Here is a 27,339-nt window from a genome sequence, read left to right on the forward strand (position 1 = left end):
GTAAAGTTAATTTTGTCTGCAATGGTGGACGAAATTATACAACAAGTTTTGTTAACTCTTGCAAGATCTTGATTTTCGAGGAAAATAACGATGCTTAGAAATGTATAGAATTTGCATCGCTAACAAAAATGAACCAGTTCCGATTACGACCAGTTCAACATTTCCTTCCAAATGATCTACTAGTCTATTGACAAATATCAATAATAAATTTGATATGCAGAAAACTCATTAATTTCATTATTCTGTTAATCATTTATTTCTGAGATCAGTATTTTTTTTACCTTATTCTTAATTTGTATGTAATTATATTTTTTTTTACATTTTAACGTCCTATTTTTCTATATTCTTTCTTTATTTTTCTTTATTCTTTATTTTTATTTATTGGAGGGGGGCATTATTTTCTCTTCGGAAAACACCTCATATATTTTGGGTTATTTCAAATAAATCTCTGATATTCAAGCGGGATGTTATAGATAATGCATATTTTAAGATTTGTTATGTCGTAGAACACACCGAGGGAGGATTGATCAAATGAAAGACCGACCGTTGGAAGTCTTTCTTTGGGCAATCCTGACATCTAAGGGTGTGTTTAATGACAAGAAAAACCTTTAAATATGCATTATCTGACTTATATACCATCATAAAAATAATATTTTCTGCAGAGATTTGCAGAATTTGTATCATATTTTACCGACCACACTAAAGTGGGATATGCTTTTTTGGTGCGCTCAGGTTTAAAAACGCCCTATGGCTCAATTAAAATATGAAATAAAACTCATAAATGAATCTAGATATAAACTTTTAAAAAATCACTATCCAGACACAATAAAGAATATAACTGTTACTGCATGAAGCAAGACACAACTGAATTGTTACTACCTGATAAAGGTGTATGAAAAATACAAGTCACTTTGTAAGTAGTTTATTGTTCCAACTTAGCGTATGAAAGGGGGGTGTTATGATGGTTGTTTTTTCTCTAGTTGTAATGACATTTTTATCTCGGAAAAGCAGATTATTTTTTCAACAATTTTTAACGAAAGAACCATTCTGAATACTTTTCTTTTGATTTCAAAGAGACAATCAGGATTAAATTCTATACTCCCCGACCCCATTGTGAGGTACGTGGCTGTTATTCAATAGAATATAAGAATGAATATTTGATCAGCTGATCATTTGTTAGAGTAAAAGGTTTATATAGATGTAAAAAAATTAGAACTGACACGAAGAAGGCACGAAATCGTGATACATGTACATATAACACGAAAACAAATATCCATACATAAAGAACATTTTACTCTTAACAACAACAATAAAAATCCTGTTTCTCGTATCAAACATAAACTAAAAGAACTAGCCAAGGAATTTGTTTTTGTCCCGGCTGATAAAACTGCTAATGATATCATTATAGTTTGACGTAAATTTTACATTGAGGTTCTGCAAAAGGAAATCACGAATTCACCAACATTCCAACTGACTTCATTTTCAGAAAACGATATCTCTAACAAACATAAACTTTTAGCTACTTCTTTACAAGCAGAACCAATTACAATGGAAGTCCCAACTATGTACTGGCTTCCGAAGCTACACAAATCACCTTACAAATATAGATTTATTTCGTCTTCAAGTCATTGTTCCACTTCTAAATTGTCTATTCTACTTACTAGTACACTTGGTACAATCAAAAACCTGATAATAAATTGTTCAAATAAGGCCTTTGAAAATAGTGGAATTAACTACTTTTGGAGTGTCAAAAACTCGTTGGAACTACTTGATAAATTGCATGCATATATTGGTGATTTTGAATCTGTTCAAAGTTTTGATTTTTCTACCCTATATACCACTTTGCCTCATATTCTTTTTAAGAAAAAATTCACACACCTAATTAAATGGGCATTTAAAAAGTCGGAATGCGAATACATATGTTCAAACTCTTTTAGGTTATTTTTTAGTAGCAACAAACAAAAGAGCTATGTCAACTGGACATACTTTGATACTATATCTGCCCTTGAATTTTTACTTGATAACTTTTTTGTTTGCTTTGGAGATTCCGTATATCGTCAAGTTATCGGAATTCCAATGGGGACTAACTGTGCACCACTTATTGCGGGCCTGTTTCTGTATTGTTATGAGTTACAATTTATGACTAAAATCAGCAAAGACCCATCGAAACAACACCTGATACAAAAATTTAACAATACTTTTAGATATTTGGATGATATATTGGCTCTCAATAATGACGACTTCAGTATGTATACTAAAGAAATTTATCCTGTTGAACTAACTTTAAATAAAGCTAATACTAACAATGACCACTGTTCTTTCCTCGATCTTGATATCTATATCATTAACGGGAAGCTTAATACAAAAAATATGATAAAAGAGATGATTTTTCATTTCCTATCGTTAATTATCCATTTTTAGATGGTGACGTTCCCTCATCACCATCTTATGGTGTTTATACATCTCAACTTGTACGATTCGCTCGTGTATGTAATAACGTATTAGATTTTAGCGAGAGAAATGTATATATTACTGAAAAATTATTACACCAGGGTTTTCGATATCATAAACTAGTCAAAACATTTACTAAATTTTATCATCGGCATAAGGACATCATTCGTAAATATAACTCAACATGCAGACATCTTATACGTTCGGGTATTTCACATCCAAACTTTTATGGTAATATTCTTAACAAAGCACAAAAATGTCAGTATTCACCTCAAAAGCTAACAAAACCTTTAAACAGACTTATTAAGAAGGGATATAGTTACGATACTGTTGTCAGGTCATTAAAGATTGCATATTTTGGCTTTAATATTGATTCACTTATAGGGAATTAAACATATTTATTCTAAAACCAGTTGTTGGCATGACACGGGTTATGTTAATCACATATATTTTATGATGGTATAATACTAAACCCCTAACAGGAGGGATTGTGCCCGATATTCATATGATGAAGACATAATCTTTCAATCAGTTTAATTGAGGTCTGGAGCTGGCATGTCAGTAACTGCTAGTAGTCTGTTGTATTTATGTATTATTGTCATTTTGTTTATTTTCTTTTGTTTCTTATTCTGACATCGGACTCGGACTTCTCTTGAGGTAACACGATACCGAATGGCATATCTCCCGATTTCTAAAATTTTTGGCACACTTGTACTTTGATTCGAGTTACATCGGAATATGAAATAAAAAATGGGGGTCACCATTCTTGTTTTTTTGTAATTTTGATAAGTAAATGTCAATTATGGCGCCAAATTTACATAAATATGTAGGGAAAATGCCTTTTTTTCGACTTACTTTTCTAGATTTTTCAATGGATGGCTATTTTCTCATATATGGAGAAAGACTAAAAACTAACATAATATCCAGGATTGTATACTAAATCCATACATGTATAAAAAAAACATATGTCACCATCCTTGTTTTTTAGATAAATCGCTTCAAAGATGACCGATACGCTTAGAAATTGACAAAAATATGTGACGTTACGGAATACAAAATAACGTTATTTTTATTCAGAGAGATTGAAAAAAAATATGTAACGGGATCTGAATATTGTTTGTTATTTTATTTTCATTCCCCCTGTCGGAAATTTTATAATTTGATAGATTTGATACTTGCCATACTAAATATACTTATTAACTTTCCAATTCAAGGGACCAACGAATCTTTACTAAAACTACAAATTAGCAGTAAGAAATACTTGTCCATCCTGCATTAGTCACGTGTTATATAAATGTCTTTGGTTTTGTGTGTCGTTAATTGGCCATTTGCTGTTTTATTGTATATCCCACATTTCCATTTATGCACACAAAGAAAAAACAACCCTTTTAATTTACATTAACACTTGTATACTTGTTGTAAAAACTTCTTTTAAGACTGCGAATATGTGAGCAATACGTCCATCCCCCAAAAGGCACATTTGATAATCGTCTGTGTGTCGTTTTGTCTCCCCCCCCCCGCACGACGTGTTGTGGTGGACATACGAGTACCGGGCGTCCGTCCTTCCGACCGTCCGTTTATCTTTCCGGTCTTGTTACCTCTCTGACATGTACAATTCTAGCCTGATTTTTATAAAACTCATATATAAGGTTTATATCAGCATTTTCGCTGACAAGTTTGAAAATCAATGCCGATCAATTATTTTTAAAAGAGTCATGCCCCTTGGATATATTAATTAGTATATGGAAAATTGCATTTTTAAGCACTCTTACGTTTACAATTTTTGCCAGATCTTTAAATAATTTATATTAAAGGTTTATATCAGCATTGTCCTGGATAATTTCAAAGGTCAGTGCTGATCAAATATTGTTAAAAGAGTTATGCCCCTTGGAAATAATAATTATATCGAAAATTGAATTGCATTTGCTCTCAAATCTCATTTCTCTATTAACGATATTTATAAAAAAAAATCAAAGAATAAACTTTTTTTTAAAGTAATAATGCCCATTGACAGATACAATATGTACAACGTGGGAGGGGGTGGGGGTGGGGCATTGGAACTGTTCTTTTAATCAGTTTGTTTTTGCCGTTTGAATAAAATAGGTTAATGAAAATATCTTGTTGTAGCTTGTTTGCGTTCGAAGTGCTTCTCTGGAATTACCTTTATCGAAGCACCGATCATTCATTCATTGTAGCTGTCCTGTTTAGACTGTACTTATAAGATTACAATGCTAGTAGTTTCTTTTAAACAAGCTTTCGAAACCATATCGGATTTCTTCTGTACAGTCCAATTAATTTCAAAGACTTTTTACACTTTAAACATAGGGAAAGCTGTTCGGCCAAATAGCCAATTTCAACTACTCTTCTTTTTTCATTCCATGCCAATAAACCAGATTCTGTCTGAGTTTGTACGTCTGCTTGCATTGTGCTTTTTTCGCTAAATTCTATCGGTATTCTTTCCCAAATAAATTTCCTTTTTCTATTTTGCTAGCGACGTTTTTCGGTGACCATTTAAAAATAAAAATGGTCTTCTTAGCGGAATTGCATTAATTGTGGTACAGTTCCCCGTATTTTCATACATTATCATGCATTTCTATAATGTAGATTTCTACTTTCAAAACAAAATTTCATCGGGAAACGGCGTGCATCCTTAATAATCGTACAAATGCTTACTTATCAATAGAAACAGAACATTTAAAAAGTATATATTTAAATGTGAAAAATGAGAAGAAGAATAGGAGGAAGACGCCAAAGCAATCAATGTCAAATATATAACGTATTGCATTGAATCCCTCGACATTCTGCATCTATGCAAAGTTACTATTACAAATGTTAATAAAAATAAAAGGTTAATTTACTATTTAAATTTCACCCAAGTGTGATTTTTTTTCTCTCATTTTTGTTCTTTTATTTGAATCGTAAATATGTAAAGTTTTTTGTTTTGTGATTGAATATGATACGTATAGAAAGCGACGCTAAAATGAAGGTATTTTTAATATATAATCATATATTCTTGCAAATTTGAAATAAAAAAAACATTTATCTTTCAACTATTTTATACCAGACTGAGGCAAATTGTTTGTTTGATTCGTTCTAAGTTATAATAAAACATCAGGTTTTACGTTTGACGTCAATTTCAAAGATGTCGACAACAGCAGGAACGATAACTAGTGGCGTAACGTCATTCGGTATCGTGTTACCTTAAACTGAGTTTTACTGTGCGTACTGTTGTACGTTTGTTTTTTCTACATTGGTTAGAGGTATAGGGGGAGGGTTGAGATCTCAAAAAACATGTTTAACCCCGCCGCATTTTTGCGCCTGTCCCAAGTCAGGAGCCTCTGGCCTTTGTTAGTCTTGTATCATTTTTAATTTTAGTTTCTTGTGTATAATTTGGAGTTTAGTATGACGTCCATTATCACTGAACTAGTATACATATTTGTTTTGGGGCCAGCTGAAGGACGCCTCCGAGTGCGGGAGTTTCTCGCTGCATTGAAGACCCATTGGTGGCCTTCGGCTGTTGTCTGCTCTATGGTCGGGTTGTTGTCTCTTTGACACATTCCCCATTTCCATTCTCAATTTTATGTAGGTCAAAGTATGGTTTCCAATTCAGTGTGAATCAATAAGATTTTCAAAGTCCTCCACACAAATGTGATAGATCTGGCTTCTTTTAAAAGTGTTATGAAACGTTTTGCATTTTTAAATTCACCTCACACATATATGATAATGTCCCTTTATTGTAGTGATAAATTAACAAAACTTCACATTATTTGTTTCGAAAGTTAAAATGTGCATCAATGACAATTTTTTTGTTTTTCAGTCTAATATACGGAGGAAAGGATTGTTTCTGTCTTAAACCTCTCGAAGATGGAACATTAAACAATAAATTCCCCAATTGGCAACAACAAACTATCAAACGAATTAAATGTTAAAGTATAATAGATTGCATTTTTATCAAGGAAAATATTGACCTTACACAGGTCATTATTGTATGCTTTGAAGCATATATCATTGAAACTTGGTATCGTCCGGGTTGATTTTTCGAAAGAATGACCTATCGTTCTGAAAGAAAATAACTCCACATAGGTAAATGAAGGATACATAATACTACTAGTATAAGAGTATCTACAAGTATAAGCTGTTTAATTGGTCGCTTTTTGATGGTCTCTTTTAAAAGTCGGTGAGATTAATATGCTACAACCAACCAACAAAAAGGGTTGCCTACTATAAATAAAAAATCTATGAAAAATGATTTTATATTTTATATTTTGCTGTTTGTCTTTTTGTCGTCTCTCTCTGGTTATGGTTTTGTTTATTTTTATTGGACTTTTTATAATTCTTTTTCAATGACAATGCATGCAACTTATTATTTCTTGTTTGAAAATTCTTCTCTCGGTCATAAATCTGCATGAAATATTTGCCACTGTACATTCAGAAAACAACAATCAATCGATCATATCTCCTCTAAAATTGCAGTACTATAATAACTTTAAACATTATCAAATTATTGATAAAAGATTCGTTTAATCCTTTAATCAGTTATAAACACGTCTCATTACTCTCCTATTATTCAAATTTCCGATACAAAGAAAAAAAGTATTATTGAATATAAAAGGAAGTGACCCTTCAAGGATACGTATACAAAAAAAAAATAGTGATTCAAACTATTCAAAGCAAGACATGAACGCATTATACGCCATTCTTGTGCATTTTGAAATTGAAACAGTTGATTTATAAATATGACCATACCAATGATAATTCATGGTAACACAGATTTGCCAACTAGATGATGATGATGGTGATGAAGATAATTGGGAGGAGGAGGAACATTCAGCGGCGAATTATATGCATATACGGGTCGAAAGCATGTCAATACGTTATTAATATTAATCCTACTTTGTACAAGACCGACATGCTAAGTCAAGTTTTTAGCGTACTAGTTCACAAGGTAACAGTCACCCTAATTTGTGTTGAAGATATTAAAAAAAAGACATATAATAATGCAGACATGGCTGAATATTCCTTAATTTCAACTCACAAGAAAAATGCACGTTAAAGTTTATGTGAATATAATAAAACACCGTAAAAGAAATGATTTCAAAGGTTTCAGAATTTTTTTAATATGGAAAATTACGACGTCAAAGGAAATAAAATGACGTTAAATGTATTTTTTGACATTTTCATCTAAAATGTCTCGTCATTCATATTTAACGTTAGCATATAACATGCTGAAATTTATATGGTGGATAGTATATACTATGAGGATGTTCCATATTCTTCATTTATAAGTTTTGCTGCAGCTTATATCTTATCATTTTTTACTTCGACGTTGGGCGCTTTACCGGAGAAGTAGTATAACGAAAACTATCCTGTCAACACTGCGCTTTGATTTCTAACTCGTTGAAAGAAACTTCGACTCCGATCTTTACTGACTTTGAGTTTTTTCTCCCGAAGGTTGCTGGTTGTCTCCGGGCACTCTGTCCACTTCCAACAATGCACACTGGCTTCCACAATCGCTGTGTGTCCTTTTTCGGTCGATGTAATAAAGTAGCAATTTCGTATGGTTTTTTGGGGTTTTGTGATATTGATTTGTCAAATTTCTCCATTCATTGTTTAAGGTCTATATAATCAGCATAAAATGATACAAGTTATATAATTAAATGCCTGTACCAAGTCAGGAATATGACAGTTGCTTTCCATTCGATTGATGTGTTTGAGCTTTTGATTTTGTCATTTGATAAGGGTCTTTCCGTTTTGAAATTTCCTTGCAGTTTTATATTTTGGTTATTTGACTTTTTAAACCCCAATGTCATTGTAGAAGTTATTGAAGAAGTAATAACTCCTCAAAAACACACACATACACGCACAAAGAAACTTCGTGTAAAATGGCAATTTTAGGTCAATTTTACAATTGCGACATGTTTATTACGTCATAGTTCTATCATAATCGCTTGTTTTCACGAAAGTGTCCAGATTATATAATAACCAATTTGTTGACATGAAATATTATTGCTACAACATTTTTAATAGTTTTGTGTTCAGTAAACTTTAAAATCGTACAAAATCATAAGTTTTTCTTCTCCAGGAAATGCCTGTCCATAGACAGATTATTTATATCTTTTTGAAATGTTTGCATGTACGGAACGGATATGAACTCTGCGCCGGAAATTGATGTTTGTCTTCATTGCCTTTTAACTTCCTTATTGATTGAGCATATTTTCGTATTCATTGATAGAAAAAAGAACAATATTTTAACGATTTCTTGAAATGTAGATGCCCTTCGTTATTTTTGTCTTTCGATTGTTGTCTCATTGTCATAATTCAAAACATATCCGGTTATTAATTGTTATAAAATGTCATGCGATGTGGTAATATTGTAAATACGAATAAGGCTTGTGTCTTTTTCTTTATTCGGGCCAGGCAATTTTTGTTATTTTTGTATTGAACGCAAAATTCAGTAGCAAAAAAGTCTCATATTTCAATAACAGAAGGACTTTTTCGAAATGTATTGAAATACAAACTTACGGTTGATCATCAATTTCAAATAAAATTTACCATATTTTTACAGCCTATGATTTTTTGCTTTCAATAGCGACTTTATGGAAAAGTACTTTTATCATTGCAGTAATGACCAGTATTCGTTTATAAGGCAGATCATCAAACGTCATACTCTACCTTAAGACTAACCAAAGAAAAGTCACAATTTTCTAACGCATTGCAGAATACGACTACCAAGTTAAAGCATTTTTGTATCACCAATTCATATCACACGCCGTTAAATTTAATATGAGCCATATATATTCAAACTTGAAATAGATGATAAGCACAATCTTAAGATTAATCATAGCAGTATTCTAGACAATTTTGGTTAAACATAATATAGAAAAAAATAATTCTTCATTGTCTCCGTGGCTAATACACATTAATACTCCCGAGCACCTAAAACCACCACACGAGTTTGGTGGAGCTTATGGTGTTCAGTCTTTAGTTTTGTATTTAGTGATTTGAAGGGTGTTGTTTTGTCTTTTCGTCTTTCTTATTTGCTATGTTTTGTCAATTTCTCTTCGAATTATGAATCTTGATTATCGCTTTAGGAGAATTATTATATTCTTCCTTTCTTGACTCGTGTTGTACATGTTTAATTTTATTAGTGACTTCTTGACTTCAAACATCCTATAATCTATGGGTATATTTTTACAATATAACATAGGTAAACAGTCAATTCCGGATTTAATCTGCTTAAAGTTAATGAAAATTATTCAACCGCTTGCCAGGTCAATTTTTTTTTTCAATCATAATCGCGAATTTGTATTTGTTGCTCACCGTCAGGAGCAAAAGATAACGAAGTGCTATAAGTACTTAATCTACATGAGATTTTAGTATTATCAGAGATATCATTGGAGTTGTTCTGTAATGTGTAATTGTTATTCTAGTTAAAATTCTGCATACGAGTGTAATGAATATTAATGCATGCACGTGTTTTACGTCGCAAAAATAGTAAGCAAAAGCATGCACACTAACATATGTTGGATTAAACAATGTATTTGAGTTCACTACAAACATGTATATATTCTAGCTTCAAGGAAATGATAATTACTTGTAGAAAAGAGATAACATTTGTCCTTATCATCATTTTCACTGTCAAATTACACAATATCGCAATTAAATCAATTAATTGGACAGGGATGTTCTATAACATTATAAGTATGATCCGTCTGATATTACAGGAAACTTTTTTCGCACCAGCTAATTATGATACAAAACACTACCAGACCCCAAAAGCATATCCAAATCCCTGTTAATGTTTTATCTATTTTTTTTTAATACAATGAGTTTTTAAAACATCTCCAAAGAGTATAGATCTGCACATTAACCTGAATCAGTTTATTTCGAAGATATAAGCTAGAGAACTTTACATTAAAGTTACATGTTGTGCTTTATTTCCGAATTACTTCACAAAATTGGCACAAACAGTAACATTTATGATATTTACGGAGATTTCATTTTTATTGATATCTGCCCATGTCTTATACATAATAGTTCCTCTGTCTCATCAAAATATACGCACATCATTAAAATAGGTGTCCTTCCATTGCATAAAAATTTAAAACACAACCAAAATCGGCAAAACGTATGTTTTGGGTTTAACATCACGAAGTAGCTACATGTAACAGTTACAATGTTTGTTTCAAACAACTTGCAAGACACATGTTGTCGGGATGTTAGGTCTCAAGACATCATCATAGTCGTCTGATCTGATAAGGTTTTGGTCGATTTTTTGTGTATCACACATTTATTCTAATTCTAATTTGAGCCCTTTGAAGGATTGCGAACAGTTTGCATACACACATTTCCTTGTAAAAAAATATTTTTGTTTTCTTTAGATTGTTTTTCATTTTTTTCTATTCGTAAGTTTGCTAGTCTTTAAAGATGTGGGTTCCATGTGGCTCATTAATTAGTTGTGTTTATATAGTGTTTTACTTGTAACGAGGTTCAACCAACCATTTTGTCTTAAAATGTCCTGTACCAAGTTAGGAATATGGCAGTTGTCATCAAATAGTCCGTTTCTATGTATGCTGGTGTTTGTTTTTGTAGCAGTTCAGTGTTTCTGATGTTCCGTTGTTTTCCCCTTATAGTTGATGTGATTCCCTCTGTTTTGGTTTGTGACCCGGATTTGTTTCGCTCAATCGATAAATGACTATTGAACAGCAGTATACTACTGTTGTCTTTATTTATAGCGACTGTTGTCTTTATTTATAGCGACTGTTGTCTTTTTTTATAGCGATTGTTGTTTGTTTTAACGTCGTTTTTTTTTCGTTTTTTTCGCCAGAATATTATTAGCAATAAACGTTTAAATCTTGGCATAAAAAATCGTCCCAAATAGAACTATGCTTTTCCGACTCTTATATTGGTCACTGTATTTCCGAATATAGAAATGATATGAATAACGTTAACAATCCGATATAGTCTAATTATTTAGGTTATTTCATAAGAAAGAGAGAAAATATATAAGCGATTATCTAAATTCATTTGTTTTGTGCCAAATAAAATTCTTATGCATCCAAAATTTAATCAATGACGAAAGCGCGTCTTATTTAAAGAGGGACAAACGATATCAAAGGGACAATCAAACTCATTAGTCGAAATTATTCTTACAATGTCATGGTTAAAAAAGAAAAAGACCAACAGTAGTACCAAAAAACAAAACACAGAAAAATAAAGACTGAGCAACACGAACCCCACCTGGGATGATCTCAGGTGCTCCGGAATGGGTAACGAGATCCTGCTCCACATGTGGCACCAATTGTGTTGCTCATGTTAGTACAAACCTGGTATTAATTCTTATTCGGTAGGTTACATTCGGTCAAAAGAGGACCAGATTCTTGAATGACATTTGGAACATATTCGCTATCATCTGTGAAACGGAAATTCCATAACAATCATCCAATTCGTGATGGCATCCATAAAGGAAGTCATGATAGGAAACACAAGCCCTGGAATATCGTATCAACTGGGAGATATATACTCCGTATGCAGGCGCTTTTGTAATGTTGCTACATAGAAATGGAAAGTTCACATTTTGGAAGTTAATGTCATCTCTCCTGTCGTAAAGTTTTGGTTTCAACCGACCCTCATTGTCAATTATCCATAATGTAAAACATTAACAGTTTCATTTTTCTACGGCAAAGTTGCATCCAGTTAGTGTGTTTAACATTTTAAAAGATCATTTCAAGTGTATACATTTATGTGAGTATTTCTAATCTGAAACTAAACGTTCTGGGCATTTGTTTTAATGCGTTGCTACAGATACAATATTTAATTCACATTTTGTTTGTTTTTCTTAGGCAATCAACACATTTGAATAAAAAAATGTATTCGAAATTCAGCGGATGAATAATAAACTTGTTTAAAAAATTGGTATCGTGTAAAGTTTAATGTTCTAGTATACCTTAAAACAAATTTAAACTTTATCGTTAACTCTTATTTTTTGTAATTACATTTTTAACTACAATCCCGTTCCCTTTTCCAAGAAATTGACCTATGGAATTAGACTAATAACCGGGTTTATACTAACATGAGCAACACGACGGGTGCCACATGTTGAGCAGGATCTGCTTCCTTTTCCGGAGCACCTGATATCACCCCAAGTTTTTGGTGGGGTTTGTGTCTTTGTGTTGTCTATGTTGTGTTTTGTTAGGTGTTGTTTTCTTGTGTGCTCCTATCCTTTTTAACCATAGCGTTGTCAGTTCATTTTTTACTTTTGAGGTCGAATGTCACTTTGGTATCCTTGCCTTTCTTATAATCAGAATATTTAATTTACCAAATTTTACATAAAAAGACAAACACACCAACAATTTTATTAGGAAAAGGTCAAAATATTTTTTTTCATTTATCTTAAATATATTTAACACTTATATTAAGGAAGCGAAAAAAATAGCATTTAAAGCTTTGGATACAATGCTATACAATATATGCAGGTAAACAGCCTTATTAAATAAACTTAACTACAGTGTATATCATTGTTTTCCCTCTTACAATAACTATCAACTAATGTCTTATAAGATCAAAAACGTTTTTCTCTTTAGTGTAACTTGCGTCTGTCATTAATAGAAATAAAACAAACATGACAAAGGACTTTCCATTCATTTGCTTTTGAAAGAGAGTTATTGGATGCGGAATTTATGCTTTCATTTTAGAAGATATTTGACTTAAAAAATGAAAACAACACGTTATAAATTACATGCTTCCGAAGCGCATTTCTGGAATTACCTTCATCAGGAATGCTCAAGTCGAATTTTTAAAAGCAAAGGATGTAGAAAAATTCGGGACAGTCGAAGAGCTATATAACCAAAAAGGCTCCTAAAAATATAGCCAAACCCATCTAAGACCAACTTTGCCTGAGGGAATTAAAACCTTAGTTTCTGTATAATTTTAAAATTCATAAACGGACAATTTTAGAATGGTTAGTTATCAATCATGTCGGTACCGAACTTCTGGCTACTGAGCTGATGATACCCTCGGGGACTGTTAGTCCACCAGCAGAGATATCGACCCAGTGCTGTGACTTAAATACTGCCCTGCATACACAATGAATCTATTTTGTCATTAAAAATGTACTTATCTTTGATTTATTACTAATACGACTTCTAGTCAACATTTATCAAAAATGTTGTAAATATTAGTATCATTAGATAAATATAAAAACGTTCGTATGTTGATAATCTAAGAACAAAGGTATTAATCTACATTTTTACACACTCTGAACAATTTAAAACCTCCTTACCATCTTATTACATTTTAAAAATACTAGCAGTTAATATCAGCATGGACAAGCAAACTTAAGACGTATGTTCAAAATTCTCCGTTGCTGTTTGGATATTCCTAATGTTCTCTTTCAATCGCATGAATGATTTTTTTTTCCTTTTAATAGCCTGGTATTCGTCTTGAAGCTTTTTGTTAGTAGTGAGTAAACTGCCTATTACCTTTGGCACTGATTCGTCGAAAATAAGAACAATCACTTTACCGTATTCGACACCAAATGAACTTGCAAAACTTGCCTTCAAATCAGACATCGATATCTTTCTTAAACAATCATCATATATTTCATTTACTTTTTGGCGACGACCACCAGCACCAAGAAAAAACCCCCAAGCCATGTAGATAGGAGCAAATGCCAAGGCAAAGACAAATGTAAATACGATCGAAAAAGGAAGAAAAAGAAGACCAAGACCAAGACCAAGTCCCAAAATAGCAGCTCCGGTAGAACTAGTGTCAGCTCTTACATCTATTCCTGTCATTTCAATCTCAATTTCTTGCAGTTTTGACTCTATATCTTTGACAAATGCTTTGATTTTTGCGTCAGCATCTTCAATGATTGACTTTGCTTCTTCTCCATCGCACCATCTCTGTATTCCACTCTGTATTCTTTGTGGCACCTCTTCCCCAATTGATGAATAAGAGACATCACATATCGATGTTTTACCAGGAGGACATAATATTTCTGATTGGCCATGACCTGAGTGAAGGTAAGCATGCAGCTTCTCAGCGAGCATTGAAATGATTTCTGCTTTGTAACTTTCTAATTCTTCTCTTGACTGAAATATATGATTAAAACAAGTACATAACAAACTGACATTGTATCGTTCGATTGTTCACATTTATTTTTTTGCAATATTGATATGTTTTGATACGTTATATATTTTTGGCAATTATAAGTTTTTTTTATAACGTCTAAGAGATCTGCTAAATAGCGATTATCTTTATTGTAGAGATGCTTTTTTTCTAAAAATGCCTCTTTTTTGCACGTAATACTTTACCGCACGATCGCTACTAAATGTTTGCGGCCCAACATATCAAATATGTCCAATCATAAAATCATAAGGCCAATCTTTTTTAGATTAAATGTAAAAGAGTTACGGTCGCAATATATGCAATTTTTCTAAATGATTACAACGTAAACCGCTTATTCTGTTTGAATTTTTTTATGAACATGATATATCTGTTTCTCATCAGACCTGTTCAGATTATTTCAAACCTATTTGATAAAGGACTTTCCGTTTTGAGTTTTTCTTGGGGTTGGGTATTTTTTTTTTAATCTCATGCCTTCCAAAATCTTGGTATTTATACACAATTTCCGTATTGTATTATGTGTACATTTGATGGCATGTATATCTCAAAACTCCAGAACGATGTTCTGACGTATTACTTTACCCTATGGCAGAAGAATGAAAAGGAAAAACTCCAAAGTATCACAAAGCCTTCTGTTAGAGAGAATGATTTTCAAAATACACATGGTTTAGTTAATTGGGTTGGATGTCTGTAATAAATGTTTATACAGTTGTATTGGCTGTTAGATCCTAATTATTGTCAGTTTTTACAGACTTTTTAAATATACCTTGGAGTTCGGTATTATTGTTATTCTTTTTTTTTTCTTTCGATATCTGACAGTAACTTTTAGAGGATCACAGATACAATTATTTGATGTCCTGATTTTAACTCAATATATTATGCAAACTCCATAGCTTCAAACTGTTTATGTGCTTTTATGTAACTGTATGTTGTCTGTTTTCTAAAGTTCTAAGTTCTAACTTGAGATAAAAATAAGATATAAAATGAATTTATTTGTATGTCAAAAATTACCTTCTTGCATTTGAGTTCCAAATTTCGAATTTTATCATTGCTTTTCTTTATAGTTATCTGCTGTTCTTCTTCTGTTCTATCTAATAGTCTTAGCCTTGCCAATGTTCCTCTCTCTGCTTTTCTTATAAAATCTTTTAAAAATCTATAAAAGCGTATACCTTAGAATGTGATTGTCAATAGGATAACTATTCAACAGAGTTCAATTGAAGCAGATTTAAGCGATTATATGTCGACATACGGCCTTTCCTCGTTTTTCAAGTTTTTGTCTGACTTTCTTCGACTGACGTGTATTGATTTTGCCATTGTAATCTCCAACGTCTTTTTAAATATACCGTAACAAACGTTTATGTGTTGTATACACACATGAACACTATAAAAATATAAAGACTTGTTACTTTTCTAATAAAATAAATAAGAACAAACCTGTAGTAGAATTCTACTCTTTTATTTTCATTTTTATCTATCGTTTCCTTCAACACGGTTTCAAATCTATTGTATTCATCAGTAAAGAAGTTATTAACTCCTTTTGCAACCTATTGAAGAGAAAGGAAAAAGATTATTTAGCAATAATTAATGCATTAGTTAAAGATGAACATGATAAGGTTTATCTTAAAATGATTGGTCTGTTTGTTATGTAAAATCCAGATTTACGATTAAATGTATTGCACAGACAGTTTTAGAGCCTTAGATACTTCTTTCGATTCATTTAAACCCCTGATCGTTGGTCATCTGCTAATACTGATGAGTAAAATAATATTCTTTCCTTATATAGAGGAAAACTAATTTGATAGAGTGAGGTGCAAGAGTTGATAAATCATGTTGCCGTCTCAAAACTGCAGTTAAATGAAGTTTAAGTTATTTTCAATAGAATAATACTCATGTTAAAAAAATTGGGAAAATATATATTGTGGTTACACAAAGATAAATTCACCTGTTTTAAGCTTATGCGAAACACATTCTCAAGATTGAACCCAAACCAGCTTTTTTCCAATTTCGTCTGAATGACTTTCCATGTTTTTGTATGCTGATCTTCTTTATCCCTTTCACCACCTTCGTCGTCGTCGTCCGATGAAGAGTGTTGACTGTCGATAATATCCCACTGATTAGTTAGAAACATGACTTCTCTTGGATCAAAACAGGGCATTTTTTCCCGATTGTTCATAATTGTTTTCATTATTTTTGTAAGCTGGAAAAATATTATTTTAACTTGTAACAGAAAAATGGATGAAACTTTATGTAAACTAGAGTGTATGCGATTAAAACAACTTTTCAAGTTAGTTATCTTGTCGTACATCATAAACATAATTCAAATGTGTAAGGCTCAAACGGATAGTGAAAACTAATTATATTTACAATTATCTTTTATAATAATGATCTTGAATATCTAGTGCAATAACAATCATCATCTTTCTGAAGCTAAAAATTTGTTGTCCAACATCCTCTTTATTATTTAAAGATCATTCATTACTGATACGATTTCAATATTTACCCTATCTTCGTGTATTCCTCCAGCATTTCTAGCATTTACAATAAACACAAATGAGACTGCATGCGGCAGAAAATCTAGTAACATTTTATCCAGGTTTTCATTTTCTCCTATTCCCGGTGTGTCTACAATTATTACGTTTCCCTAAAAATGCAAAATACAAAACTGACAAATAAAGTATGTCTTCCACGACTAAAATGTCAGTACACATTTAGTACAATTTGCGTATTAACGTAATAAAACCTCTGAGAAAAGCCACATAATATATAAATATTTATATGATTCGAATGCATGTTGGACCAGAAGGGTTCTTAGCTGTATAGCAATTCACATGTATTTATATATTAATTTGTTCAAGTTCCGATTAAGAAAATGTTAAAGATTTAAGTACAGTGTATGATTGATACCAAATAGGAAAAGGTCTAGTCAAAGGATAAATCGATTACACTGATCGCATTCAAATTAACGATCCCTATAAACAATTTCATTGTACACTTTTGGATGTTATATCCCGTTTGTAATAAACTACAGCCAAATCTTTTCATCAACGTTATTTGTTATACTTACTCATTTACCAAATTGAATCTAAAACGTGTTACGAACATGGTTTGTCTTTTAAGCGGCTGAGTGATACTTATGTTAACGAAACAAATTTTGCTTTTGTCTGAAACTTAATAAATCGAGAGCATTCACTTATTTTCACTAAATTCCAATTTTGAACCGGAATGACTTTCTATCTTTTATCATCAGACAATTATTTTTGCAGTTATTATTGATAGTTTGTTCAAATTGATTATTACGACATATTTTAAGTTTTATTAGAAATTTTTCAAAAGTATCTACCTAAATGTAAATTTTGAAAACCAACGGACTCTGTGTAGCTCTTATGGTAATATACAGTTAACATATAAAAATGAAGATGTGGTATGATTGCAAATAAGACAATTTTTCAAAAGAGACCAAATGACACAGAAATTAATAGTAATTCTCTGTAACCACCAACCAAGTGCGCATAGTCTCAGACTTTCTTGAAATTTTGTTTGTTGGTAACTATTGATAAACAAACAAGAAATATGTTGACAAAAAATTTGTTTATGTCCCCGTTGCCATGGTAACAGGTTCCCTTGGATTTTGCCTCAAAATACATATTTTGACGAACAAAAATGACCCATTCTAAGCAGTTATCATGCACACATTTCAATTTTGACGAATTTTTTTACATTTGTTCATTAAAATATAGCACTACATGAGTAAGATGAAAGATAAAAATTAATTCTGATAAAAAAGGAAGGAGGGGGCAGCACCGATTTATATAACGGATTTTTCAATGTACTCAAGAAGGCAAATTATAGACATTTTGCATCACATAATTTCTTACTTTTGTATCCACAACCAATTATACTGAGATAATAAATGTAAACTATCACTGTTGCCTAAGAATAATTTATAGCTAAAGGTTTGGGAAATAGGTTGCTAGGGAGGTTACTATGGGAGCGTAAAAGTGTCATTTCTGTTATTTTGTAAAAGAATTTTGACCTTGTTATCAAAATAACTCAAAAACAGTGACAGATAAAGGATGTAAATCATTTGAGACACGTTGTGCATTCAATGACCTTAAGGTTACCCCAAAGGTCAAAGGTTATTGATGATCTTGACCTTTGACCTTTAGTCTTTTTTTATTAAATTTTGTAAAGAAATTTTAACAAATAAACCCACACAGTATATAGAAAAAGTGTTCAGAATGATTATTGCTTTTATTTGGTAATAAAGCAAACAAAATGTCGGAGGTAAAGGTCATGTCATAAATTCTTAGCAACGACCCTTACTTGATATAAAAGTACCTAGCAACCATACATAATTGGGTTCAGATTAATATGAACTATGATATAGATCCTAATTTAAAGATAAGGGGTCAATATTGTCAACATAGACTTTAGCAGCTATTCTCATATAGTTAAAAAATGCCTAGCAACCATCACTGTATTGGTGCCTTGGTCAAAATTCCGAAATTTTGAAACTAAACTTGTAATTCTTTCTTCCAATTACACTTTCGAATTCCCTTTAAGAACAGAAATTGTGTTTCTTAAATAATTCACATACTCATGTGAATTTCAGTTAATCACCAGCCAATGTGTCTCCTGTTCTAACTTGAAATACAAATGCTGTTTTATTCAAGGCATATATACATGTATATATAAAGTAGTTAGAGCAAGATAGGAATGTTATGGTCAGTAGGTATTGATCATTCTTAAAATTTTCAGAACAACTGGACAACATTAAATGTCAACTTTAAGCAAATTTCGCAGTTATTTTACTTCATAACTTTTTCAGATAAAAAGTTACAAAAAAGTTTAAATACTTTAAAAGACGATTTTAACGCATTGTTTTGTTTTTTTTTGCTAGCCTAGCCTACAGGGCAAATTGAGTTTTTCATCTCTTATCGTCCGTCTTCGTTTTGTGTAAACTTTTGCAAAAGTCTTGTCTTTTGAAATTACTTGGCAAATTGCAACCAAAACATATCATTCTTTTTTTCTCCTGTCCCTTTCTTTCCTCTTCTGTCTATCTTGAAAATTTAATGAAAATTAATTATATCCTAAGAATCATTTTATGATGATTCATTTATTGGTCTAAGGAGTTACAATTACTTTATTGTTACAGCTTTCACAAACAAGGTACCCTGATATATTAATATCTCTAAGAATATGATGTCTTAAAGATAAGTTTTACTTTATAATTGTTAGGTTAATTACATACTTTAATACAAACATATATAATGCAAATCATCGAAATTGGTATTTACGTATTTTTTGTTCCAGATTTGACATTTACTTGTTCATCCTTATACAATCTACCTGACACATATTTTACTCGATTAGAAATACAGATACAGGACATTTGAAGGGATAAAATACACTGTAATAAAAAAAAGCGAACACGTCAGAATAATAATAATTTGATTTCGCGTTTTTGCTTGAAATATTATTCTTATTTTATTGTATCAATTTTACTTAAAAATACCAGTTGAATCATAATACAGTTTCCTTGGGGCCTCATGTTTTACTTTTTTGTTCTTTATCTTGAAACTTCAATAAATGGATAGAAAGTAATATAGCAAATCAAAGTTATTTCTATTCTTTTGACCTCATATGGGCGTTTTGCCCTGAAATGACTACTAAGGGAGACGGATTCAAATAACAGCACTTCTCTTGTTTCGTTATCCCAATTTTTGAATTACTGGCATATTTCGTATTTACTTACTCTTGTAGCTTATTCTTTAATGTATATGTTAATACTAAATGACGATTGTTGTGCAAAATCGTCATTAAAGGGTAATAACTCTCATTAGGGGTCGTCAAACGAATTTAACTATGTTGAATTATTTGTAATCTTGTCTTGCTGATAATTTTGTAATTTAAAGTTTCCTTCTATCTATTATGATATCTTTGATATTAGACAAAAACTCAAAAAATATCGTCTTTAAAGGGCAATAACTCCAATAAAAAAATCAGCTGACGATTTCATCCAAGTCCTTTTTTTGATCAGGTGTTGCTGATGATTTTTTATATTAAATGTTTCTCTCTATCTATTATTGTTTTCAAGATAATAGGCAAAAACGAAAAAAAAAATGTTAACATTCATCATTAAAGGGCAGAAACTCCCACAACAAGTTGTCGAGCAGTTTTAATGTAAATTGACAATAGGTAGATCTAATCACTCGGACTATTTACGGTCCTGTCAGATTTTTCTCTATTTATAACAGTAGTCATGATGATAGACAAATTAAACTTGTATTTTATCCCTATATTCTATTTTTAGCTATATTAGCCATCATGAGACACATGTTTTAAAGTACATACTATAATGATGATTGTGGCCAAGTCTGGTTTAAGGAGAAGTCCGGTAAGGGCTAATTTTGGCCGAAAATTCGAAGTTCATCAGCTGAATTTTTTTTTTTTTTTTTTGTATTTTTAAACACTTAAGTGCGTACTTGCACTCGATTCAATGAATGTTAAAGAATTGAACTGATTTGGTCATTACAAACGCTCAAATTCAAGTTTAAATATGAAAAATCTTTCAAAAATATCATTAAACGTCACTTTTCATATGGTTTTTGTCTAAAATGGAAGTGGCCGAATTCATGTTCAGTCTCAACATTATATATGTTATGCATTGTCATTAAAAACAATATATATCTAAATATCAAGACTGAACACAAGTGCCATTACTTTTATTTATGACAAAAATCGTCTTAAAATTAGCACAAATGCTAAAATTTCAGTATTTTTGCATGACAAACTGATGCTAGTACCTGATGAGTGTCCATTGTATTGTCAAAAACGACCCATATTTATCTAACAAAAGTATTCTACTATCTTATAAATAAAGTTTACATTTTAACAACTTTGTAAAAACGCTATATTTGGGGGCCAAAAAGGGGTCTTGCTGGGCCTACTCCGTTTGCTTATTAGTTTCAGAGGAAAAAACGTTTTTTGAACAATTTAACGACGACCAGCGCAATGTTATGAACAAATCTCATTTGGCCCTGTGGGCCAGGTGAGCAAAAAAAAAAAATTTGCAGAACACAAATTTTTTTTTTAAGAAAGTTTTTTTTTTTAAATCATCCACTTTTGAAATACAAACATATCACTTGAGCGAATTCAGGGTAGTTCTATTAGTTAGGGAGGACCATTGTATATTTTGTGATGATGATAAGGGATGCTTAATGAAATGAATGATGTGATGGTGTCTAGAACTTAAGATCAATAAAATTGGACAAGACATGCTGAAAGGGAATTTTCTGTACATTCAGATGCACATCAGCCACATACGATTTGAAATAGGAAGATGTGTACACAATGAAAAATAATTTTTCGACGACAAAATATGAAATAAGTATTCCAATCTTATATCGAGTGAAAATGATTATTCTATCTATGCAAAACCTCTTGTCCAATAACCCAACCCCAACAAAAGAAATAAACTGGTCGTTCTCTTAGTAGTTCTTTTCCTTTTCTCTTGTTCTTGTAGATTCAAAGGACCTGTCTTAACAATAACCTTTGGTGTCTTGTGGAGAGTTGTCCAATTGGCAATCGTACCACATCTTTTAATTTTTGTATTTGAATGTGTAATCAGTCTCTTGAAAATTGAATTTGCCATTTAATTTATTATTCTGTATTATGCATGTGTTCCTAAAGAAAACTGCTTGTTAAACATTATTTTTTTTCTGATTTTTGTCACAATGAAACAGAAAATATGTTGTTGCTAGGCAGTTTTCCAATATAAATGGTTGCTAGGCACTTTTCCAATATAAATAAATGATTGTTTAAAACTTATATGATGACCCCCCCCCCTTTTGACCTTTTAGGTAAGGTCTATGTAATAGTTTATGTAGTCCTGAAACAAATCATGTATAGTAACTAGATACTTTTTTATCAAATAAGGGTGGTTTCTAAGCACTTTTGACAATGACCTTGATTTCTGACTGTTTATATGTTAATAAAATAGTGGCTTTAAACGTCCTGAACATTTTCCCCATGTATGGTATGCTACTTTCTATCATCGTTCCTTTCAAAATTCGATTAATATTCACAAGGTCAAAGGTCAAGGTCATCAATGACCTTTCACCTTGGGTCAAATTTATGGTAATTCAATTGCACATCATAGTCATTCAATAGTTATTACTTTATGTGGATTATCCTAATAACATGGTCAAATTTCAGAGGTAAAAAGGCAAAAATGACACATTTTTGTTTCCATAGCAACCATCCTAGAACCCAATATCCCAAACATTTAGTTATAATTAATTGACTAGAAACATTGTTACTTTTTTTATTTATAACCACAGCTTAAATGGAGGTGGATGCAAAATGTATATTTTGTTCATGCAAAATGTTTATAATTTGTGTACTCAAATTCAATGAAAAATTACCTCTGCTTCTTTTTTTACCTAATAACATGTTTAGGCTTAGTTTCAGGAAAATCGGTGACTATGCGTGGCGACCCCCTATATGAAATGGTTGGTGGTTACAGAGAATTGATCTTATAACAACTATAGGTCACCTTAAGACCTTCAGTAATGAACAAAGCCCATACCGCATAGTTAGCTACTGTGGATTTATTTATTTTCGATGGTACCAATTTTCGTGGATTGAAAAAAACTTTCATTTTCATGGATATCTGATTTCGTAGTTTTGCCAATCTCTGCATGCAAAGCCTATGGAAAATTTGTTATTCTTTGAATATTTGAACTCGTGGTTCATCTACACCCACAAACCCCACGAAAATTGGTATCCAACAAATGATGATGAATCCACAGTATAAAAGGCCCAAAAATGACAAATGTATAACAATTCAAACGAGGAAACTTACGGCCTAATTCATGTACAAAATTATGAACGAAAAACAAATATGTAACACAGCAACAAACGACAACTACTGAATTAGAGGCTCCTGACTTTGGACAGGCACATACTGAATGTAGTGGGGTTAAACATGTTATGTTTTACCTTCAAAATTGACACTGGTAAGTGCACGTCCACAAAATAAATGTCTTTCAAATCGTCTGGGATTGTATTAATATCAGTAAATCTTTTGATAATAGATCTTAATTTCTTGATATCTTGTATGTGTTCCTCTTTCTTCAGAGTTTCGTCTTTTAAATAACATTTTATTTCTATCTTCTCTGAATCCCGAATCCTAGTGATTTTACCCGTTGATGCCATAACACTTGTTTCGAAAACCTTTTTTTGTTGTTTTACCAGCACTTGTTTCTCCTACAAATAATTATATATGTAAAATGTTTTCTTTCGGTAAAGAATAATTATTCGTTCAAAAATGTGAACACAAACTTGCAAAGGTGTGTATTTTAAAATATTGACAGGAGTTACAGTAACTCAAGAAACATAATGTTATGAATACTGACATCATGGCATATGTTTAATGGGGAAAATACAGACATCACCTCATGTTTTAATTTTGAAAATAGATTATGGTCAAAGATCTTCTCTTGACAAAATAAAACTATCATATGGTTAGAATTTTCTCTGACAATTAAATTGTTTTGTAAAGTCACTAGAAACTTAATACCATTTCCATTACAACTTGAATGTAGCTTGCAAGCAACATAAATTGATCCGGTAGGAATGGCTACTTTTTTTAACCAACCTGTCACAACGATCCCACAATCGTTTCTCAGTAAATCACGTTTTGCTGTTAGGAAGACGGTCATGTAGTTAGGGCATGCTGCAGATAGTTCCTTTTGTAGATCTTTGTCGTAATCTGGAGATCGCAGCATTTCCTCCACTGATTCAAACATTACTCTTAATCTTTTGATTTGCTCTTCTGGAGACGTTTTCCTCATTGTACTCCTGCAATATCATATTCTTTTCGAATAACATGTATTTGTACATGTTTTATGAGGTTATAAACATCACTGAAGAAACATTAATTGTCGAAACGTGCACCGGGTGCAGTAAAACCGGTACCGTGGATGTAATTGTCATTCTTTGCCTAGAAGATTGCGGTAGTCAGTACTTTTGTGTTGAATGATTTTTCAGTGATATGGACATAATTATGAACTAACTGTTTACAAAACGTTGATTTTTCCTAAATACTAAAGATTTTCTACCCCAAGAATAGATAACCTTAGCTGTATTTTTCAAAACATTTCGGAATTATAGGTACTCAATGCTCTTCAACTTCGCAATTTGTTTGGCCTTTATAACTTTTTTATTCGAACCTCACTGATGAGTCTTTGAGTTGAGAAGAGGAAACACCCGTCTGGCGTACACTACCTTAATCCTGGTATTTATGATGAGTTGATTTACATATATCTAAACGTATTGATGTTTCTGAACTTCTCAACTTCACGTATTGATTATACTGATAAGTTCATATGCTTTAATCATAAGAACAATCAATATATATTTTAGCAATTCAACGACTTTAGCTTTAGCCGGGGTTACATTTTCAAAATATGTGGAAATTTGTTGTGTGTATCAAAACGATAAAACAAACAACGAACTTGTTATTATATCTAATCGTTAAGAGAAAATTAATTTACCTGGGTGGCAACCCGCCGGTTTTAGAAACCTTTTCTCTCAAATTCTTCCTGTCTGCAAGAAAAGTCTTAACATATGATAATCAATGATAAAAAGTGAAAAGAGACAAAAAACAGTTATAAATGATATATATAGAATGAAGAATGTAAGAATCAATCATTAAAGAAACAAATGTACAAAGTATTGTTCAAAAACAATATCAACCCCCCCCCCCCCCCACCACCACCACCACCACCCGAAAAAAAAACACATATAAAAATAAGGAGATGTTGTATGATTGCAGACAGCTATCCACCAAAGTTCAAATAAAGTGGATGTAAGCACTTAAAGGCAACCGTATGGCCTTCAGCAATGAGAAAAACCTATACCGTATAGTCGGCTATAAATGGCCCTGGCATGAAAAATATGAAACAATTCAATTGAGAAAATTAACGGCCTAATCTATAACAAACCAATTTACGAAAAACAAGTATGACCGACATAAACCAACGACTACCACTGAACTACAGGCTCCTGACTTCGGACAGGCACATAAAGAATGCGGCAGAATTAAACATGTTTGTGACATATACCTTATTAAAAGTAGAACTTGTTATTTTACGTTGCGCACATGGTGTTTACCCATATTTACATCTGTTCAAATCTACAATCTCTTCAAATCCTAGGATTTTGTTAGTATTTTTATAAATATTAATACTTTTCCCGGTGTTTCCAACTACTGGAAGACGAACTTGTCGACAAATAATCTAGTCCTATCAGTATATTTTGTTTTGATTTTAATGTTTCACACAATCTTACTTTCTTGCAATATGCCACTTACCTTTTCTTTGAGTCCTTTCATCTTCACTGACTGGTTCAATCATATCCATATTTCTGACATAACTTTCTAGATCTTTGATTCTTTTAAGTAATTCACTTTTCTGCACATCTCGCTTTCTTTTATCACTCATTTGTCTTGTGTGTTGTAAATCTTTGTTTTCATCAGAATCCATCACCAAATCGTATATATTTCTATAATCGTTAATTGTGGTTCTATATACCTTACCGGAATCTTTACTCGACAATTGTCAATAAACCCATAGCCAATGACTAGCGTATCAAATCTAGAAAATTAATCGAGATGTCCATACAAATCAAAAGCATGAGCTACTGGATACAATACGCAAAATGTTTGAAATTAACACCCTCGTGCTTTGTCTCATTGGCAACCACATTTCTATGTTTTATATGTTTATGCAAGTGTGGTTTGCAAAGATTTAAGTTGGACAACAATATTGTATTAAAACATTCGTTTCTGTTTTTTTCTTTCATTTTACACATAGTATGATTATCTTAAAAATATTTGTTGTATACGCATGGAGCGGTTGAAATTTTGCTTTTTTAATTCAACTAAAAAAAAATTGGACATGATTGTGTTAAGAGTTTTTAATGACAAAAATAACAAAATATAAAGATTCTGTTTTTTTTTTTTTTTTTTGCTGAAGGAACTTCTGAACATGAATTCAAGCTAGTTATTATTTTTGTATATAGCTAATGTTAGTAAATTCGAATTTGTATCATATAGTTAATAATTTGACCCAGACTAATGCTAGCGTATGTCAACATTTAGAAGTTGCTTACTCCTTTACCAATCAAAAAAAAATTGTTTACTGTCTGTTACATCACATATGTCGTTATAATATACAATTGCTATCAATTTTTCCAAAAAAATAACTACGTTTGAACATAAGTTAAGATTATTGACAATTCTGTTGGATGGATTGGTTCAGCAGTGTAATGGTTTAATTCGTATTCGACATAGTTCAGTTCTGTGATTCTTATCGTGTATGAGGGAAAAGTAACGATGAAAGTAAACATACATTATACTATTGAAATACTGTAAAATAAACTGATTTTCGCGGTAACTTTTTTTCGCGATTAACCTATTCTACACTATTTCGCAGCAATATATTGTCGCCATTTCCTAATGTTGTTGTTTTGTTCATATACGAATAGATCTAGGTTTCACATATTTACGTAGATTTTTGAAAAATAAATCGATCTAGAAAATAAGTCGTCTACAGTAAATTTAAGATATTAGGATTATAGAATACGCATGTATCAAGAAATCACAAGGATAATATATTAATGCGTTTCAATGATAATTCTTTTTTTAAATTGTTTCATTTGGAAAAGGACACACGAAATTGAATAGTAATATAAAAA

The 27,339-nt window shown here is 31.6% G+C and overlaps 2 protein-coding genes across 4 annotated transcripts in view; both read right to left on the bottom strand.

The window, feature by feature from the left end:
• Positions 1 to 27,339, bottom strand: part of LOC127721666 (uncharacterized) — a 78,189-nt gene that overhangs the window by 38,085 nt on the left and 12,765 nt on the right. For all 3 annotated transcript variants that reach the window (XM_052228456.1, XM_052228454.1, XM_052228457.1), the window contains exons 2-4: positions 25,955 to 26,237; positions 25,137 to 25,188; positions 24,239 to 24,441 (exon numbers count right to left, since the gene is read on the bottom strand). In XM_052228456.1, coding sequence (XP_052084416.1) covers positions 24,239 to 24,441; positions 25,137 to 25,188; positions 25,955 to 26,126 — 427 coding nt within the window. In that variant the 5' untranslated portion in view covers positions 26,127 to 26,237. The remainder of the gene's footprint in view (positions 1 to 24,238; positions 24,442 to 25,136; positions 25,189 to 25,954; positions 26,238 to 27,339) is intronic.
• Positions 12,791 to 23,816, bottom strand: LOC127721667 (uncharacterized). The gene is made up of 6 exons (XM_052228462.1): positions 23,581 to 23,816; positions 17,078 to 17,218; positions 16,520 to 16,774; positions 16,012 to 16,121; positions 15,589 to 15,730; positions 12,791 to 14,543 (listed from the first exon to the last, which is right to left on the bottom strand). Exons 1-6 carry the CDS (start codon positions 23,794 to 23,796, stop codon positions 13,788 to 13,790), a joined length of 1,620 nt encoding a protein of 539 aa, XP_052084422.1. The 5' UTR covers positions 23,797 to 23,816; the 3' UTR covers positions 12,791 to 13,787.

The sequence above is a fragment of the Mytilus californianus genome, unplaced genomic scaffold (genome assembly GCF_021869535.1).
Source record: "Mytilus californianus isolate M0D057914Y unplaced genomic scaffold, xbMytCali1.0.p SCAF_12, whole genome shotgun sequence".
Taxonomy (NCBI): Eukaryota; Metazoa; Mollusca; class Bivalvia; order Mytilida; family Mytilidae; genus Mytilus; species Mytilus californianus.

Coding starts and splice junctions, on each gene's coding strand:
- LOC127721667 (XM_052228462.1), bottom strand. CDS start 23,796: ATGGCATCAACGGGTAAAATCACTAGGATTCGGGATTCAGAGAAGATA. Junction 16,775..17,077: donor GAGGAATACACGAAGATAGG/GTAAATATTGAA, acceptor ATATTTTTCCAG/CTTACAAAAATAATGAAAAC. Junction 14,544..15,588: donor TGGAACTCAAATGCAAGAAG/GTAATTTTTGAC, acceptor CATATATTTCAG/TCAAGAGAAGAATTAGAAAG.